This window comes from Mirounga angustirostris, unplaced genomic scaffold (genome assembly GCF_029215605.1).
Source record: "Mirounga angustirostris isolate CCGP_5_RB_7025 unplaced genomic scaffold, mMirAng1.0.hap1 SCAF_16, whole genome shotgun sequence".
NCBI lineage: Eukaryota > Metazoa > Chordata > Mammalia > Carnivora > Phocidae > Mirounga > Mirounga angustirostris.
In genome coordinates this window covers 26,989,820-27,008,122 of record NW_026991724.1, presented here as the reverse complement: position 1 = coordinate 27,008,122, position 18,303 = coordinate 26,989,820, and the positions used below count along the sequence as shown (strand labels likewise).

The window sequence follows — 18,303 nt, the reverse complement described above, 5'->3', positions numbered from 1 at the left end:
TTTACTTTGTTTCCTCCTATGACAAACTGTGTGGTTGGCATCTTCTTCTGGGTCATTTAGGGAAGATGACTCTTAGAAGAAACTGACCTGAACTACACTTGAATTCAACATGGAAATAGAAAAAAAAAAGGCCACTACATTCTTGTCATCTTCCTCCAAGTTCAGTCAGATTTTTAAAAATACCTGTATGTATTAGATATCCCATTTACTTTGGAACTGTACTAAAAGGAAATCTGCATTGATTAATTCTTTATCCAGTTTAGCAAAAAAAAAAAAAAATTGGATAAAATGAAGTTTAAGACTCTGAGATTCAACAAACTTTTTTTAAACCCACTGCTTTTCTCACAAGCATTCCCAGCATTTCTTGTTAATCTAAATAGCTTTACAAGTGTTGGTATTAAACTGTAAGGATCCTCTGTTCTCTCCCCTCTAACACTTTGTTTTCTGGGACTTAATCTCACCTTGACATTCTCAAATCATTACCAATTTTTCCTTTTTTTTTTTTTTTAAGATTTTATTTATTTGAGAGAGAAAATGAGAGAAAGAGCACGAGCGGTGGGAGGGTCAGAGGGGGATGCAGACTCCTTTATGAGCAGGGAGCCCAAGGTGGGACTCGATCCTGGGACTCCAGGATCATGACCTGAGCCGAAGGCAGTCACTTAACCGACTGAGCCACCCAGGTGCCCTGTTACCAATTTTTTCTAATACCGGATTGGTCTCCCTTCCTTAGGTATACATACCTTCCCCAATTTAATGTGTCTGGTTGGACTGAATCTACTATTTGCATGTCATGCCTGTCCCAACTTCCACACTGATCGTGTGGAAAGGCTCAGAAGCTTTAGAGAAGCCAGTAGAATTCCCTCTGCTCTAGTAACCTTGACACCACGGAGCAGTTTAGGGTGAGAAAGCACTTGGCCAGGAGATGAAGCATTCCCAAATAGAGTTCCCTTGTATTGAATCCTGGACCACTCCTCTACCATCCCCAAAGTATTAGTTGGTTTAGACATAGATTTTTATGGCATAGTAAGAAACTATGACAATCCAGAGTATAGATTTCAAATCAGTCTTAACTAGGATGAGGAGTAGTTTAGATATTCTGGTATAGAAAGATGTGTTAAGGGAAAAAAGTGAACCACAGAACAATGGTTATGGCACTGTCCTAGTTAAGTTTAAAAAAAGTTTTGTGGTATATAATAATGGGTATGGAAACAGACACGTGAAGCTTTTAGCAGGGGTTACCTCTGGGAAAGGGAATGGGCTATGAAGAAAGCCTTTCTTCTCAGAAGAGAGGCTTACACTTTTCTGTAGACTGTATACAGCATTTGGGTCTGGAAATGAACGTGCATCCATTTCTCATTTTAAAAAGTTAACAGATAGGGGCGCCTGGGTGGCTCAGCCATTAAGCGTCTGCCATGGGCTCAGGTCATGATCTCAGGGTCCTGGGATTTGAGTCCCACCCACATCAGGCTCCCTGCTCAGCGGGAAGCCTGCTTCTCCCTCTCCCACTCCCCCTGCTTGTGTTCCCTCACTCGCGGTCTCTCTTTCTCTCCCTGTCAAATAAATAAATAAAAAATATTTAAAAAAATAAAAAGTTAACAGATAAAGTTTTAATATAGTACTTTGGGATTTCAAGGGAGCGCACTAGTGGCCTATCAGCTGGGCAAACCTGCCAGAAAACCTTGGATTCTTTACCCCCTCATTGTTCCAACCGTGCCCTCTCTGAACATTCTGTGAGAAGGACAGGAGCATTGCTTAACTGTTACATTTTGGTCTTTCTCAGAAAGCAGCATAATTTATAAGATCAATTGAAATTTACACCAGGGACCCTCTTAAAAGCATTGTTTCTGATTTCTGTCTTCTGTCCTTTTAAGCATTGAAATCTCTTGGTTACCTGCCCTCTCAGGGGGAATCGTCTCCCATGGTCCCTGCAGTAATGGGAATGGTATTACTTCAATTCTTTGCCAGTTTAGATTGTGTCCTCTTTTAAAAAGCTGTTTCCAGCTGAGTCCTTGCCTCATGCTCCTACCTATACTCCAGTCACATCCTTTTAAGTCTAACCTCCAAATTTTAAAGACCACCTGACTGTTTTGGGGGAACCAACAACACCTATGGTATTACTTGGTTCAGACATTGCTGTCTTGGTAGTCTGGAGGGAGATCATGTCTGTTGCCTCTCTTCTCTCTTCCCATCCCCCTCCTGCCCTTCCTTTTCTTGTCTCTCCTCTCTATACAGATTAGATTAGATTATTATATGTATGTGTAAAGACTTCCCATCTCCACCAGTCTCCTTTTCTTCAGTTTTCCTCCATGAGCAGTAATTAAACTGGGCAAATATTTAGAACTTGCTGCAAATCTGTCCCAATAATGGAAGTAACTTCTCTTGCTTCTAATTCCATTGAATTACACATTTTATTTATCTCTATTCCTGAGTGGGTACTCAGTATATGCACATTTAATTATAAATAACCAAATGTTGAGTGGAGAGTACATACTAGTCTCTATTCCTTGTGTCCATTTGTGCCCCTATGGGCCCTATCTCCAGGTCTTGGCGTGATTTTTTGCTTTCTGTTACCAACCCCACCCTGTCCATTTTCTTCTTCCAGATCCTCCTTTCTAAACCTAACCAGATTTACTCGTTAATGAAGACCAGGTTCTGTCATTAGGTTTTTTGTTGATGAACGTACTGTATGGGATGAGAATGGCCATCCATGAATTCCATCCAAAGCACAGGCTTTGTCCATCTTTGTTCTCCCAGTACCGCCATGATGGGGGCACAAGGTGCTTAGTCAGTATTTTTGGACAAAGATAATTGGTGCATCCTTCGTAACTTTGTAGCAGACATGTCCTACAACAAACTGATCATTGTGAAAATGTAACCTTGTGATACATATTTGCCTCTCCCCAAACAGGGTTGCTTACATAGCAGAAAATCTTTGTAACTGCTTCTGTGATTTCTGTAAATTCTCAAGAGTCCCTCCAAATGGGAAATCTATGCAGTTTGGTGATTGCATTCAAGTGAAACACTCTACCTTTTATTCTTCTAGATATCGAGTGGGTGCTATCACATTCATATCATAACTTCTTAAGCAACAAACATCTGTAATTAGATAGTCTATTTGAAACATATTAACTTTGCGCATACATTTAAATTTAAAACGGAGACAGTTCGGTTTTTTTTGAATCCACAAAAGGAGCGCTTGAAACAACTGCACACATTCTTCTAATGTATTTCTGTATGGGCAGAACCACACATATGGTTTAAAAAAAAATCAGTGGTAACTCCTGTTTACATGGGTATGGTTTAGCAATCAACTTTATAATATAATAATAAAAAGGAATCCTTAATTGTCAGTTTTCTTATGCAAAGGTACCTCTTTGTGTTGGAAACCTATAAAAATAACCAAAGATGATTTGACCTTGTAATCCTAATGCTTACAAAACAAACAAAGTTTTGAGTAATTAAGTGACCAAGAACCTTGGATTCATTTTTCCTTTCTTCTGTTTTAGAACTGCCATCGGATGATCCTGATTCCCTGTAACTGATAATGTTGGAGATCAGTTCTGCAACATTCTGCCACATTCAGTTGTTAAAAACAAATAGAATGCAAGTTCCTCGACTCCAGATTATGAAAACAGTACTTGGAAAACTGAAAACTATCTAAATGATTGTCTTTGGTTGGGCCGTGTTCTTAGTAAGCAGAAGCCTTGGCCAGGGTCTGCTGTTGACTCTTGAGGAGCACATAGCCCACTTCCTGGGGACTAGAGGTGCCACAGCTACCATGGGTAATTCCTGTATCTGCCGAGATGACAGCGGAGCGGAAGACAGTGTTGACAACCAGCAGCAACAGGCTGAGAACAGTGCAGTACCCACTGCTGACACGAGGAACCAACCCCGGGATCCTGTTCGGCCACCAAGGAGGGGCCGAGGACCCCATGAGCCAAGGAGAAAGAAACAAAATGTAGACGGGCTAGTGCTGGACACACTAGCAGTCATACGGACTCTTGTAGATAAGTAAGTATCTGACTCCCTAGTCACCCCCTATGTGATGAAAAATGTTCTAGAGGAACTATAGTGTCCTTCACTTCATTAGAATATATTCAAGCCATGAGCTTATAAGACAAGGGAGAATATTTTATTTCTCCTCCGATGGCAGAGTAAATTATAAGGTTTGATGTTTTTACTTGCTACATCTACTCCTATCTGGAAATGTCTAAACATTTCGATAGCAGAAAACACTAATTAAAGCTACAATCTTTATTAGGGCATGTAGTAAACATGGAGTGAGTTTGTGTTGCAAGCTGCAATAGGAAATAGTTTCACGAGGACCAACTCTTATCTTGCTTGCCTATCTACGCCACTGACCAGAGATTCAAGATGAGTTATTTTTCCAAGAGCATGGCTGCATGCACTTTCTGTTGGCAACGGAAAGACCTGGGTCAAGGAGAGTATTCATCCTCCTCCCTTTTTGTATCCCTTATTTGGCCATCTCCGATCCATTTGGGAAGCTTGTAAATTGAAACGGCAGGGCTCCCCTGTACCTTTTTTGTTTCTCCCCCGCTTTGTCTAACTCTAAGTGTGAAATCCCAGACTGCATAACAGTGAAATGGGAGAACATGGTTCAAGTTGAAAAAAAAAATTTTTTTTTTAAAGATTTTTTATTTATTTATTTGAGAGAGAGAGAATGAGAGACAGAGAGCACGAGAGGGAAGAGGGCAGAGGGAGAAGCAGACCCCCTGCTGAGCAGGGAGCCCAATGTGGGACTCGATCCCGGGACTCCAGGATCATGACCTGAGCCGAAGGCAGTCGCTTAACCAACTGAGCCACCCAGGCGCCCTTGAAAAAATATTTTAACCATGCAGTTCAGTAGTTAGGAGTAAAAGTTTTAGAACCATGATGGACCAAGTTTCAGATTTTGGCCCAGCTCTTTAACTAGATACATGACACTGGGTGAGTTACTTCCCTAAGCCTCAGATTCCTCATCTATAAGAGGGGAATAATAGCTTTCTTACAGGGATTATCATGAGATAATATATATAAAGCATCTAGCATAGGGCCTTGCACATTCTAGTTGTTCAACAGATGATTGTGGGGTTTTTTTTAAGTTATATGTGGATTCTTTTTGCTTCAGCCTCTGCTAGTAAATTTAAGTAACTATTTGATCATCACATTTATAAAAATCCAGTTTTGTTTAATTCCTCAAAATTATAGCATTAAGCAAGGTATACCTGTGCATATTATTCTGAGGTGACTTTTTTTCCCCTCATAGAAATAAACTTATTCTGGGGCGCCTGGGTGGCTCAGATAGTTAAGCGTCTGCCTTCGGCTCAGGTCATGATCCCAGGGTCCTGGGATCGAGCCCCGCATCGGGCTCCCTGCTCCGCAGGAAGCCTGCCTCTCCCTCCTCGACTCCCCCTGCTTGTGTTCCCTCTCTCGCTGTCTCTCTCTCTGTCATATAAAAAAAAAAGAAAAAAAGAAATAAATTTATTCTGCACATTTTTCTGTGCCATAAAACATGCTGGGGAAAGGTGGCTCTTAGAAATATTCTCCATAACCAGTTCAGAAAGGCCTTCCTAAGTTTATTAAACCAGGCTTTGAAGTAGTTCTGGTATCTGAACTAATTTAATGTTCATATTTTTGTAGAAAATATTTATTGAATATAAATCTATGCCATTTTCATCCCTCAAACCCAGGCAAGGGGCTAGAAGCTGTTATTTAAAGTTTCTTCCTGGTGACATTTTAAACATACTATAAAATTATAATGAGAAGTTGCCCTTCCTAAATAAGGAAGTAAACCACAAGCAGTGTTTTTAAGCCCATTGGAAAAACAGGTACAGAATAGGCTTTGCCATATTTTTTAAAAAGAGTGATTAAGAGTGTTTGGGAGCAAGGTAGGAGCTTTATCTCCAAGCTTTTAGAAAATATTACAAATTATAAATGAACTTGTTGATGAAGTGTATAATTCACTTACATGAAGCGAGCAGCATACATTTGAGTAATAGGGTCACTTTTATCTTAAACCTGCTTACACAGAATTATAGCTATAACTCTTCTGAGAATGGACAAACAGGGCAGATGGAGAGCAAATGTGACGGGACCTGTCAGTAAATCTAATGGCAAAACAGGATTCAGACAGTTAACAAACCTAGTCACTGTAGCTTGTTTTTCAGAAGCTACTGAAGGAGAAGAATTTCATAACCTATAAAGTTGATAAGGCTGTTAAAACTAACCATGAACGATAGGACAGATGGACTTAGTACAAGTTTACGTGAAAGGGTGTTTGCAGATGTCACAGAGAGCGATCGGCCGTGATTGTTGTCCTCTTTCTGCTTATTACTTAAGAAAGGGTAACATTGCTCTGAGAGCCGTTTCTATTTTTTTTTTTTTTAAGATTTTATTTATTTATTTGACAGAGAGACACAGCGAGAGAGGGAACACAAGCAGAGGGAGGGGGAGAGGGAGAAGCAGGCTTCCCGCTGAGCAGGGAGCCCACTGTGGGCTCGATCCCAGGACCCTGGGGCCATGACCTGAGCCGAAGGCAGACGCTTAACAACTGAGTCACCCAGGCGCCCCAGGAGAGCAGTTTCTAAAGCTAGAGTGAGAGAGTTGCTATAGGAAACACACTTTAGGGGCGCCTGGGTGGCTCAGTCGTTGGGCGTCTGCTTTCAGCTCAGGTCATGATCCCAGGGTCCTGGGATCGAGCCCACATCGGGCTCCCTGCTCAGCAGGGAGCCTGCTTCTCCCTCTCCCACTCCCCCTGCTTGTGTTCCCTCTCTCGCTGTGTCTCTGTCAAATAAACAAAATCTTTAAAAAAAAAAAAAGGAAACACATTTTAATACACTTCTTTTAAAATCATTTTGAAGTTCTGTTATTTGCCCTTTTTTGGTAGAGACTTTATCCTCAGATTGTCAATGGTATTAATGTTATTCTCATATGGTTTGGAACTATAATTTACAGAGTCCTGATGGAAGTTTTTTCTTCACTCTGTGTTCTCTCTGTCTCCCTCTCTGTCACACTGTCTTTCTGCCTCTCTCTCTTCCTGTCACTTTCATTGTCATCCCCATCCACCTTCAGGCTATGACTGAACCTAAAATTGGTGGTTCCGAGTTCCCATATCACTGTGAGAAGCCCAAGTCCTGCTGCATGGCTTTCTTTGCCTTTTCTGTCACTGGAGACTTGCAGCTTGATACCAATTGTAGCTCAGATGATCATTTCATAACTTATTCAACTTCTTGAATTGAGCAGGGAACCCTGTCCAAGCTGCACAGGTGGGGTTTTGGTCCCCATTACCTACCACACAGGCTTGTGGCTCCTGGTCCTACGGGAGCCCCGGTGTCCTACGGCTTTAGCTTCTGCCTTCCACCAGGAATTTCTGCTCCACTTCTGTTCCACAAAGAAGTTTATCTTGTTTTTTGAATGTAAGGATGTGGGTGTCCTTTAAGTGAATCTGTGTAGAATTGAGGTCCTCATAGTCCTTATTGGTCACTGACTTTGCCATATTTTTATTATTTTTCCCTTTTTCCCTAACCCCATTGTCCCCTTTGCCACCCACTATCCAAATATCAGTGGGTAACCATTCTTGTGATGTTCTTCCAATCTGCCTGCCGTATATATATTTATGTCTCTATAGGAAGTTTATGTTAGTGTTTTGTGTATGATTTTAAAAACTTATATAAGTGGGGCGCCTGGGTGACTCAGTTGGTTAAGCGTCTGCCTTTGACTCAGGTAATGATCCCAGGGTCCTGGGATCGAGTCCCCCATCGTGCTCCCCGCTCAGCGGAGAGCCTGCTTCTCCCTCTCCCTCTGCCACTCCCCTTGCTTGTGCGCTCTCTCTCTGTCAAATAAATAAATTGTAAAAAAATTTACATAAGTGATACAGTTGTATAAATCTTGTTTTTAACTTCTCTCAACATTATGTTTGAGACCTATGTTACTGTATGTAAAGCTACAACTGCTTCTGACTCCTGCAGAGTATATCTTTGTATGCCTGAAAGTACTATATTTTGTTATCCTGTAATCTGGTGATGGTCACTTAGATTAATTCCAAATTTTTGTTCCTACAAATGGCACTTCAGCAAATAACTTCATATGCATCTGTTACCTGTGTAATAGTTTTTTTTTTTAAGATTTTATTTATTTATTTGATAGAGACACAGCGAGAGAGGGAACACAAGCAGGGGGAGTGGGAGAGGGAGAAGCAGGCTTCCCGCCGAGCAGGGAGCCCGATGCGGGGCTCTATCCCAGAACCCTGGGATCATGACCAGAGCTGAAGGCAGACTCTTAAGGACTGAGCCGCCCAGGCGCCCCTACCTGTGTAATAGTTTATCTAGCATTGTTGGGCACATTTAATTTCATTATTGCTAGATTGCTCTCCAGAAATATTTGTAATCAGTCAGTTATATCATTTAAGACAAATCTTTTAAATGAGAATTTTTCCTTGTTATGGAAAGGTACAGGATATGTCAAATAAATAATACTTAATAAGTACCTGAAATGAACTTAATAATTCCCATATCACAAGATTCTTCTGAGGATTAAATGATTGAAGACAATAGTTTTTGCAGTTTTCTTCATAGTAAAAGAGAGAGCCACAATATGTAAGTAAATGTGAATATGTTCCCTAAGCAATTAGATTTACCATTATTTGATGGAGAGTATTTCATTACTGAAGTTCCCCTAAAGCTCCTCCTTAAGATTCCTGGGATTACAGATTGAAAACCCACTGAATTAAGGTATATAAATATAATGCCATTTTAGAGCATCATCTAGAATTTTTTTTAAAGACTTAATTATGGGATGTCTAGGTGGCTCAGTCAGTTAAGCACGTCTGCCTTTGGCTCAGGTCATGATCCCAGGGTCCTTGGATGGAGTCCTACATCGGGCTCCCTGCTCAGCGGGAAGCCTGCTTCTCCCTCTGCCTGCTGTTCCCCCTGCTTGTGCACTTGGCACGCACCCTCTCTGTCTGAGAAATAAATAAAATCTTTTTTTAAAAACAGATAAATAATTTTTTACTTGAGAGAGAGAGAGAGCACAAGCTCGAGCAGGGGAAGGTGCAGAGGGAGAGGGAGAAGCAGGCTCCCCGCTCAGCCAGGAGTCCCAATGTGGGACTTGATCCCAAGACCCTGAGATTATGACCTGAGCCGAAGGCAGATGCTTAACCAACCGAGCCCCCCAGGTGCTCCCAGTGTCTAAAATATTAAGTAGCTCCTCGCTTAAGTTTGGTTTCTTTTTCTTCTAACACCCATTTTATGAAGTTCAAGCAAATAGTGGTATTTCCCAGAAGAACCCTTAAAAATGAAGATGTTTATGTAGGCCCTTGCTTCCATAAATCCTCTGTTGAGATTGTAATCTCCCTTCCTGGTGCTTCTTTGAGGTAAGTTGGAGGAAGATGATGTTGACCTCCCTGGCTCATCTCATTAGCATTGGGCCTCTAGAGGAAAGCTGAAAGTACCCTGGCCTCCAGTTTTAGCCCTGTGCTTTTACTTCAGGCCAGTGGTGGTCCTTTCCTATGCCCTCCGACCCATTTTATTTGTGAGCCATCACATATGGCGGCCTTGGAAATGAGCACATGTGGTGTGTGTTGGTCCTTACAGAGTGGAGCTGCAACTGTCTCTTCCATCTCTCTCTGTATCCATTCATGTTCATTTCTTCTTTCTCTCTCTCCTGCCACACTTTCAGTTTGAGTTTTTATTTGGGATTGTCATTTCTTAGTTCTTCAAGTTTGATGTCTTGACTATTTGTTTTTCAGTGATCAGGAACCTCCCTATTCAATGATTACATTGCACGAAATGGCAGAAACAGGTATTCTTTTCTTAAAGTTTTCTTAAAATACTTTCTAATGAATTAATGATTATGAAGAAATGTGGCCACATTTTTAAAAAATAAGATTCCAAAAGTACTTAACACACGTGACCATGAAAAAAGCCATTAGTGTATGGAAATTTTCCTATATAGGGGTAATAATTAATAACCACTGTATACTGCATCCTGAATATATAGCTGCACCTCTCAGTGTTGGTTTTATTTCACCAAAATTATTAAAAGAAAAATTTTGTTGGGATTTGACAGATCTTTGACCATAGCCCTTCCAGAATGGGGAGGAATTTTTTGTCCCTCAGTTTCCTAAGTGTCATTCTAAAAGTAGAGCCAACCGCTTCAGATACTTAATCTTCTCAGTAAACTCCTATGTCATAAATAAGACACTGAAACTATTTTAATTATGATTTGAGAACCAAGGACCATAGCTTCAATTTTCTCCAAATGAAGATGACTCCAAATCACCAGGCTCCTATAAATTAAGAATCTTTGGTTCTACCATGATGACTACAATTAATGACTACATCCATGCCAATGTTAGCTGCTTAAAAGCTACAGGATAAAAGCCAAAAGTGTTTCTATTTTATTGTGAAGTCACGTTGTGTTATAAGTTCTATATTTTTACATTTTTAAAATAGTGGCTCCACCATATAATCTTCTTGGTTTGCTCTTAGATGAAGGATGGTTGGACGTTGTCCAGTCTTTAATTAGAGTTATTCCATTGGAAGATCCACTGGGACCAGCTGTTATAACATTGTTACTAGATGAATGTCCATTGCCCACTAAAGTAAGTTAATACTTGTCTTTTATGAAACTGTCACGTATGCTTAAACAGAGGACGAACGACCACAAAGAACTTTTGATGTAATGCATTTCCTCTTTATACATTTGGGGTCTGTTTCATTCAATATTGACTTCATTACGTAAACTTGTCTTTTAATACTAATGAAGTGCTACATCCTCTATCAGTAACTTACTATAAAGCTTGAGTTTAAAATGTTAAAAATGAAAGCATTTAGATCTGAAATGGCAATCTGTATTTGAAATTGAAATAGAATGTTCAGTTGCTGAGCTGATTTTCTTACCTTCCGCTAAAGAGTTTTCTCCTTACAAAAGGTTTTCTTTAATGTTTTCTAGTAAGAGAAAAAACTGTTATACTGAAAGCACCTGCAAATCTTAAACATATTAAAGATTGGCATAACCTTGATTTTCCCTTATATAGAACAAAAGCATCAAACTTTCATTGCTTTAGTCCGTATGTTCTATGGACTACTTTTTCAAATTTTGGATGCTGGCATCTTTCATTTGTTTAAGCCTCAGATATTTGGGCACAACATGGAAAAACATGGATAGAAGAGAAAAGCCTTTGGCCTAGTCACTGATGAACTGACCTTTGCCTAAGCTTATAAGAGGTTTCTGTTACAATTTGCCTCAAAAACCCTGGTGAGATTTGCTCTTGCTTGATTTGAAAAAAAAAGAAAAAAATTGTAAGTCACTTTTTACTTCAACATCACTAAGGCCCTGTTGTTATCAGTCATTTTGGCATTTGGGTGGATTTAGTCTGTTTAATGATTCAAGAGTATACTGCATATTTTTGATACAACTGGTACATTTTGAATGAAGGGGAATCTAACAATTCATGTAAGAAAATTTCCAGGTTGATCAGTTAACATTTCCCATCAATGATGACATCATTGGGTGCATTATATCATGTCTTTATGTTCGTTCTGAGTTAATTTAATGGCTGGCGATAGCTTTCGTCTCAAATAATTCCCTTGGGGAAAAAAAGCCTAAGTAATATACTTATCAAATCCACTTGTACATTTTTGTTTTTAGGATGCACTCCAGAAATTGACTGAAATTCTCAATTTAAATGGAGAAGTAGCTTGCCAGGACTCAGGTCATCCTGCCAAACACAGGAACACATCTGCAGTCCTAGGCTGCTTGGCCGAGAAACTAGCAGGTAACTTTGGGAATCTCTACCAAGAAAGATCTTCAGTTGTTTGACATAAAGGTTGCACTGCAGGTCTTTATTCAAACCTGCTGTCCCAGAAAGGAGTGTCTGCCCTGCAACCACCACCACCAGGGGAAAAAAAAAAAAAATTGAGGGACAAGGACCAACTGCAAAAAAATTACTCAAAGGCCAAAGAGATGAATGCAATCTAATTTAGCTTTGAGGATTTTCAGAGAGACATTTAAAAGAAAAAGTTTTACTTATTTGCTTTAAAATTAAGAATAAAAAGCTAAATTCAGTATAATAAAGATTATATAGGTATATATGCATATACTAGATAATATACATGTATACAGTTTATAAAGTTTAGCCAGATAATGGAGACATACTAAGTCAGGGAAGAGGAAAAGGAACTTTAAATTGGAGCAGTTCCTGAGAAGAGAAGCAGATATTTAACTTGTTTATGAACATTACCCACTTTAGGCAAGTTAACATCCAAATCCAGGAGAATAGCTCAGCCAGTTAGATCATGTATGGTGGAAGAAACAACGTATTCAAAATCAGGACACCTGGGTGCTGGGTCCAATTCTGCCACGTGCGCCCCAAGTACACCGGAATGAGTCACTTCACTGTGGGCTCACTTGCTTGGCTGTGAAATGGGAACAGTGCTATTCCCTGCCTCAGAGCAGGAGGCTTAAATAAGACAGTGTGCATGAGAGTACCTTGTCAAAGAGTTCAGAAAGCAATTTTACAGTTAATAGCTACTGATGAAAAAGAATACGGCCCATTTCATGATATCTCATGTTTGTTGTGTTTGTCCAGGTCCCGCAAGTATAGGCTTACTTAGCCCAGGAATACTGGAATATTTGCTACAGTGTCTGGTAAGTAAGGCATCAAGCCAGTTATTCTTAGTCATCTACAACTGTGCATTTTTCTAAAATTACCAGTGTAACCACTGGCACAGAGAATGGAATCAGTTATAAATTTTATTTGCAGGTGTTTCCTGAGTGTTTATTCCCTCCTATATTAAAAAAAAAAAAAATGAGGGTGGGATAGGAATTCATTACAAGCAAAAGCAGCCAAGTTGGTCTGGTTTTAAATTTAGTCCTAAGATAGCTGCTATGATTGGCTTTTGTGTGTGTGTCCTTAGAGTCTGCCAAATGGTAGTAGGGACCTCCACAGTGGAAACAAAATTACATGGCATTCCAAGCCAGAAAACTGTCAGGTCAGATTGCCAGTGTATATAAATCTCTACTCCTTCCCTCCCTCCCTGGCCCCTGCTCTTATAACTGTTGCCATAGAGTATTAGATCTATTGTCTGTGAAGCTGTGGTTTGCTGAGGTGGTGCTGTCAGATCGCTCACAGGGCTGGACTGCAGACTTGACTGGTCTGTATTTGTAAAAGTTATTTTTGCAGGCTTGGTGAGCACTAGCCTTCTTCAAAATCTGAAAGACCTTATTTTTCAGTACCTATATGATATGTACTTAAAACACACACCACGATGCTAAGCAAGCACTGTGAGGATACAAAAGTGGTATAACAGTCCTTTGCCCTCAAGAAGCTTCCTGATTAACTGAGGGATCAAAACTACCCAGACAAGACATTTAGCCTCCATTTTAAGACAGGATGTGATTAAGGGCAAAATCACTAAGTGCCATAAGAGTTCTGAGAGAGGGTGATGGGGAGGGGTGGAAGATAGGGGTGGTGAGAACTAAGAGAGCTGTGGGAGACAGGCTTCCTCATGAACCTGGGCCCTCAGCTGGGTCACATCATAAGTTAGTATTTATCCATGCACCCTGGAGGGAAAAATGGGTTTCTTGGCTAAAGCCATCACCAGCAGAAGCCCAGAAATAGGAATGGCCATGCTCCTGGCATATTACAGAGAACTGTCTGAACAGGAGACAGTGTTCACAGACAGGAGGATGGGCCTGGACAGCCTGGTGAGGAGGGCTCAGGGCCTGCAAAACCAGACAGAGGGATTGAAAGCAGGTATGACAAAGAGCAGAGTGCTGAACAGGCTTTGCTACAGGGCAGGCTGGTGGTTATGAGCTTTGCAGAACCTTTGAGCCCCAGGGAAGTGAGCAGGAATCATCTGATGTTCTAGAGTTCCTTTGCAGACTCCTAATGGAGCTGTGGGGAAGGATGGCTATGAGAAGGTGTGATGTTAAGCAGGAAGACCTTTCTTTAAATGGGAATACCTGTGATGGGAAACTAACTATAACTGTATATAAACTGTATATATATATACTTATATGAGTATATATATATAACTTTTATATATATATATATACAGGAAGAGCGCTCTCCCACCCACCGTTAGCATTTGTGCAATTCCTTTCAGAGAACAGATTGAAAACTAAGCCATTAGTTGTTCATTTCAACATTTAGCATTTTGGAACTTGGTAATGATGAATCGTTCCTTTAAGGACTCTGAATAAAAGTCACTCTTAGCTCCTATTCTAGGTTTCTGTTTGGCTTGCTTCAATGAATGTAAGAATCAGCATGGTTTTATTTCACAAAGCCCTAATACAAATGTTACTAAGTAGAATAACATAGTGCTTTTAACAAAGTACTTTTGAACTGCATATCTATCATGAGACTCTATCTTGGTTCCTCATTACTAACAATATTAGCAAACAGAGAATTGAGGACTTAAATGAGTAAAACTTTTCTGACTGCTCCCAACAAATCTAGCACATATTGGATACGAAGAGGAAATTGCTAACTTACCTCCTCTGCAGGGGAATGATGTTTCTGCCTTTTTGTTTTTTTATCTTTTGTTGTCTTTCAGAAGTTACAGTCCCACCCCACAGTCATGCTTTTTGCACTTATCGCACTGGAAAAGTTTGCACAGACAAGTAGGTATAGTGACTTCTTGCACTAATGATCTTCCGTATCGGTTGTTAAAAATCTTATTTTTCTTACTTACTGGATGAGCTTATGCTTTGAGCCCCATCAAACATGCACATGTTCTGTTTTTCTCTGGGTAGATGCCTCAAGGCCAATAAGATGTAACAGGGACAGAAGCCAAGAGTCTTCCCACCTAAGAATCAAAACTTGTGACCACAGATACTCACTTTTTATAGCTAAAAAGTTAGCGATGAGATTGCTACTTCCCAGAAAATAGTTGAGGCTCTTGGCTAGGTCATTATTCTAGTTTCTACGTTTTCTGATTGCCTCTCCTCACTCCTTCCTACCCCTTACCTGCCCCGCAAATCATCCTACTCTTTCATGGTTGATTCAGTGTGTCCGTCTTCCCAAACAGGTGAAAATAAATTGACTATCTCTGAATCCAGTATTAGTGACCGACTCATCACATTGGAGTCCTGGGCTGATGATCCTGATTATCTGAAGCGTCAAGTCGGTTTCTGCGCCCAGTGGAGCTTAGACAATCTCTGTAAGTAGGCGTTGTGCTTTATTAAAATGCCTGCTTCCATATCCAAACCCGTTTCTTATATAGGATCACTGTTCTTCATTTTGTAATAGTGAGTGTGACATTCTCCTTGAAAGGGCCTATACTGTACGTTGGCCGTATTGTAGCAGAAAAGTATTCTAGGGACCCTCCAAACAAGAAGTATATGGCATACTTCTTTTTTTTTTTAAGATTTTATTTATTTATTTACTTATTTTTTAAGATTTTATTTTATTTATTTGACAGAGAGAGACACAGCGAGAGAGGGAACATAAGCAGGGGGAGTGGGAGAGGGAGACGCAGGCTCCCCGCTGAGCAAGGAGCCTGATGCGGGGCTCGATCCCAGGACCCCGGGATCATGACCTGAGCCGAAGGCAGACACCCAATGACTGAGCCACCCAGGCACCCCTTATTTATTTATTTGACAAAGAGAGACACAGCGAGAGAGGGAACACAAACAGGGGGAGTGGGAGAGGGAGAAGCAGGCTTCCCACCGAGCAAGGAGCCTGATGCGGGGCTCAATCCCAGGACCCCGGGATCATGACCTGAGCCGAAAGCAGACGCCCAATGACTGAGCCACCCAGGCGCCCCTATATGGTATACTTCTAATTTCAGCACTCTCCTGTTCAAAAACTTTCACTGGTCCCCTACTTCCTGCTGCATCTGGGCCGTTAATCAGATGGCAGTGTCCAATTAAGTCTTCCCTACACAAACTGTCTCCTCACTGTCCTACAAGCAGGCCCCAGTCATCCCGATCTCTCTAGGCTTTTTCCTCACTTGGAGTTCCCTCTCTTTACTCTTCTAATCCTAACATGGCTCTTCAAAACTCAAGACACGTCTGACCTACGCCAAGAGGGCTGCTCCTGGCTTTTCTTTTTCTCCTCCAAGGGCTGCTAGAACGAAAACCATCCTGCTACTAAATCCTCACTCCCCCTCCATAGTTAGCATTGTGCTAAGGCATGGCTGGGTGTGTGTGCCCCCCTCCCACCGCAGCACTGTGGAGAGTTGCTTTGTGCACAGCCTGTGCGGTGCCAATGAAAGAATCATTCCGAGGGGCGCCTGGGGGGCTCAGCTGTTAAACATCTGCCTTCAGCTCAGGTCACGATCCCGGGGTCCTGGGATCGAGCCCCGCATCGGGCTCCCTGCTCCGCGGGAGGCCTGCTTCTCCCTCTCCCACTCCCTCTGCTTGTGTTCCCTCTCTCGCTGTGTCTCTGTCAAATAAATAAATAAAATCTTTAAAAAAAAAGAAAGAAAAAGATAGAATCATTCCCAAAAGGTATAATTTGGCTTTTATTGCATGCATGATAACAAATATAGGGAACAGAAGCCTAAACCTAGCAGTGCCGTCCCAGCTTGTCCCAGCTTTGGCTTGACTGATCCTCATATGGTCGTGCAGCGGAAAGGCAAGGTTTTAAGTCTCCCTACCTATCCTGCCATTTCTGAGCAGCCCCACATCTTAACCAGAATGGCAGCCAGCGAAGACACTAGCTTTTTTTCCACTACAGCCTGCCTTAGAGACATGACCACTTTTTCTTTTGCAGTTTTAAAAGACAGTAGACAGCTGACCTATGAGAAAGTGGACCTGAATAGCATTAGGGCCATGCTGAATAGCAACGATGTCAGCGAGTACCTGAAGATCTCACCTCATGGCTTGGAGGTAAAGCTTTCATGGACGGAACATGCGGGGGAAAAAATCTTGTTCTCAGTTTCACACCCTGGTTCTCACAAAGAGCCATTTCTTGCAGAATAGATGGAAGTGTCAGGTGTAGAATTTAGTGATTCATCACTTACATACACCACCAGTGCTCGTCACAACCAGTGCCCTTCTTTAATCCCCATCACCCATTTAATCCATCCCCCCGCCCACCTCCCCTCTGGCCACCCTCGGTCTATTCTCTGTAGACAATTTGATTTAAATATGTCTGTTTTCAATCTCTGCCGCTTTATTCAGCTAAAGGCGCAAAGACTAGTGTTTTCTGAGAGAGGCCCTTCCTTTTTGAATCCCTGCATCACAGTTGTATTCTGGCTAGTGCTCCCCTCCTCCCTGGACGGTGGAAGTGTTGCTGATTTCGTGGTGCAGGTTGATGGAAGCTGCTGATGCACAGGAAGGCACCATCAGGCACCAGACACGTCAGGATGAAAGAGCTGTTTGAAGAATGGCTGCAGACAGCTCTTTGATCTTACGTTATTGCCAAATGCCTGCCGTGGTTTTCTGCTTTCAATTATTTTTAGGTACCCCATCTCATACCGTTCAGTGTCCTCCTCTCTCTGCATCCTAACACATGCAGGATAAGGCCATGTTGATGCATTCGTAAAAGATTCTACCGGGAGGGTAAAGCTCTGTAAGTACTTCAAAAAAGAAGCCAGTAGCCCCCGTTAATGCTTACTGCAGCCATCTTTGAGGCCTTCCAACCCTGTTAGAACTCCCTAGGAATAAAACTATAAGAGAGAGCGTGCTTCTTTCTGTTTTGTACTTCGTATCACTGAGGATGCACAGAGAAGGAAACGACCGTCCACCAGAAGCTTTAATAAGGAAAAGCACATTCCACCTCTAGGCAGTCACTTAACTTCCATGGTCTTCAGGCATTGACGGTGGGCTGTCGCACGCTTTGGTTTTGCCAGGCTCGCTGTGATGCCTCCTCATTTGAAAGCGTGCGTTGCACCTTTTGCGTGGATGCCGGGGTGTGGTACTACGAAGTCACCGTGATCACTTCTGGTGTCATGCAGATCGGCTGGGCCACACGAGACAGCAAATTTCTCAATCACGTGAGTACCCTAGAGAACGGTGTAAATGGGGACAACAGCAGTTTTTTGGCGAGTGGGTGGAGGATGCAAATTTTCCAGATGGGTTTGCACAATGATCATTTCTCAGGATGAACCACATGCTGCCAGATCCGACACAAGGGTTTGCTAACCCGGTTCAGAAATAGGAAAACACAAGGGAAATCGCCCCTTGGTTTTTTTTTCCCCTCGAGTTTTAAGTTTGCACCTAGAGGTTGGCTGTGTCCTTTGTCTTTGTAGGCCCTCCTCCGGTGCCAGCCACATCTCTGGCTCAGTTTTTATATTGGAACCCATGATGACTTTTACCTTGCATTTAAGCTGTAAGAACTTTGTAGGAATTCTC

General features: G+C 41.6%; 1 protein-coding gene across 4 annotated transcripts in view; it reads left to right on the top strand.

The window, feature by feature from the left end:
* Positions 1 to 18,303, top strand: part of RSPRY1 (ring finger and SPRY domain containing 1) — a 42,292-nt gene that overhangs the window by 9,135 nt on the left and 14,854 nt on the right. For all 4 annotated transcript variants that reach the window (XM_045891070.3, XM_045891069.3, XM_064581587.1 and 1 more), the window contains 9 exons: positions 3,507 to 4,011; positions 9,746 to 9,798; positions 10,488 to 10,600; positions 11,650 to 11,776; positions 12,590 to 12,648; positions 14,559 to 14,625; positions 15,033 to 15,164; positions 16,721 to 16,836; positions 17,802 to 17,945. In XM_045891070.3, coding sequence (XP_045747026.1) covers positions 3,662 to 4,011; positions 9,746 to 9,798; positions 10,488 to 10,600; positions 11,650 to 11,776; positions 12,590 to 12,648; positions 14,559 to 14,625; positions 15,033 to 15,164; positions 16,721 to 16,836; positions 17,802 to 17,945 — 1,161 coding nt within the window. In that variant the 5' untranslated portion in view covers positions 3,507 to 3,661. The remainder of the gene's footprint in view (positions 1 to 3,506; positions 4,012 to 9,745; positions 9,799 to 10,487; positions 10,601 to 11,649; positions 11,777 to 12,589; positions 12,649 to 14,558; positions 14,626 to 15,032; positions 15,165 to 16,720; positions 16,837 to 17,801; positions 17,946 to 18,303) is intronic.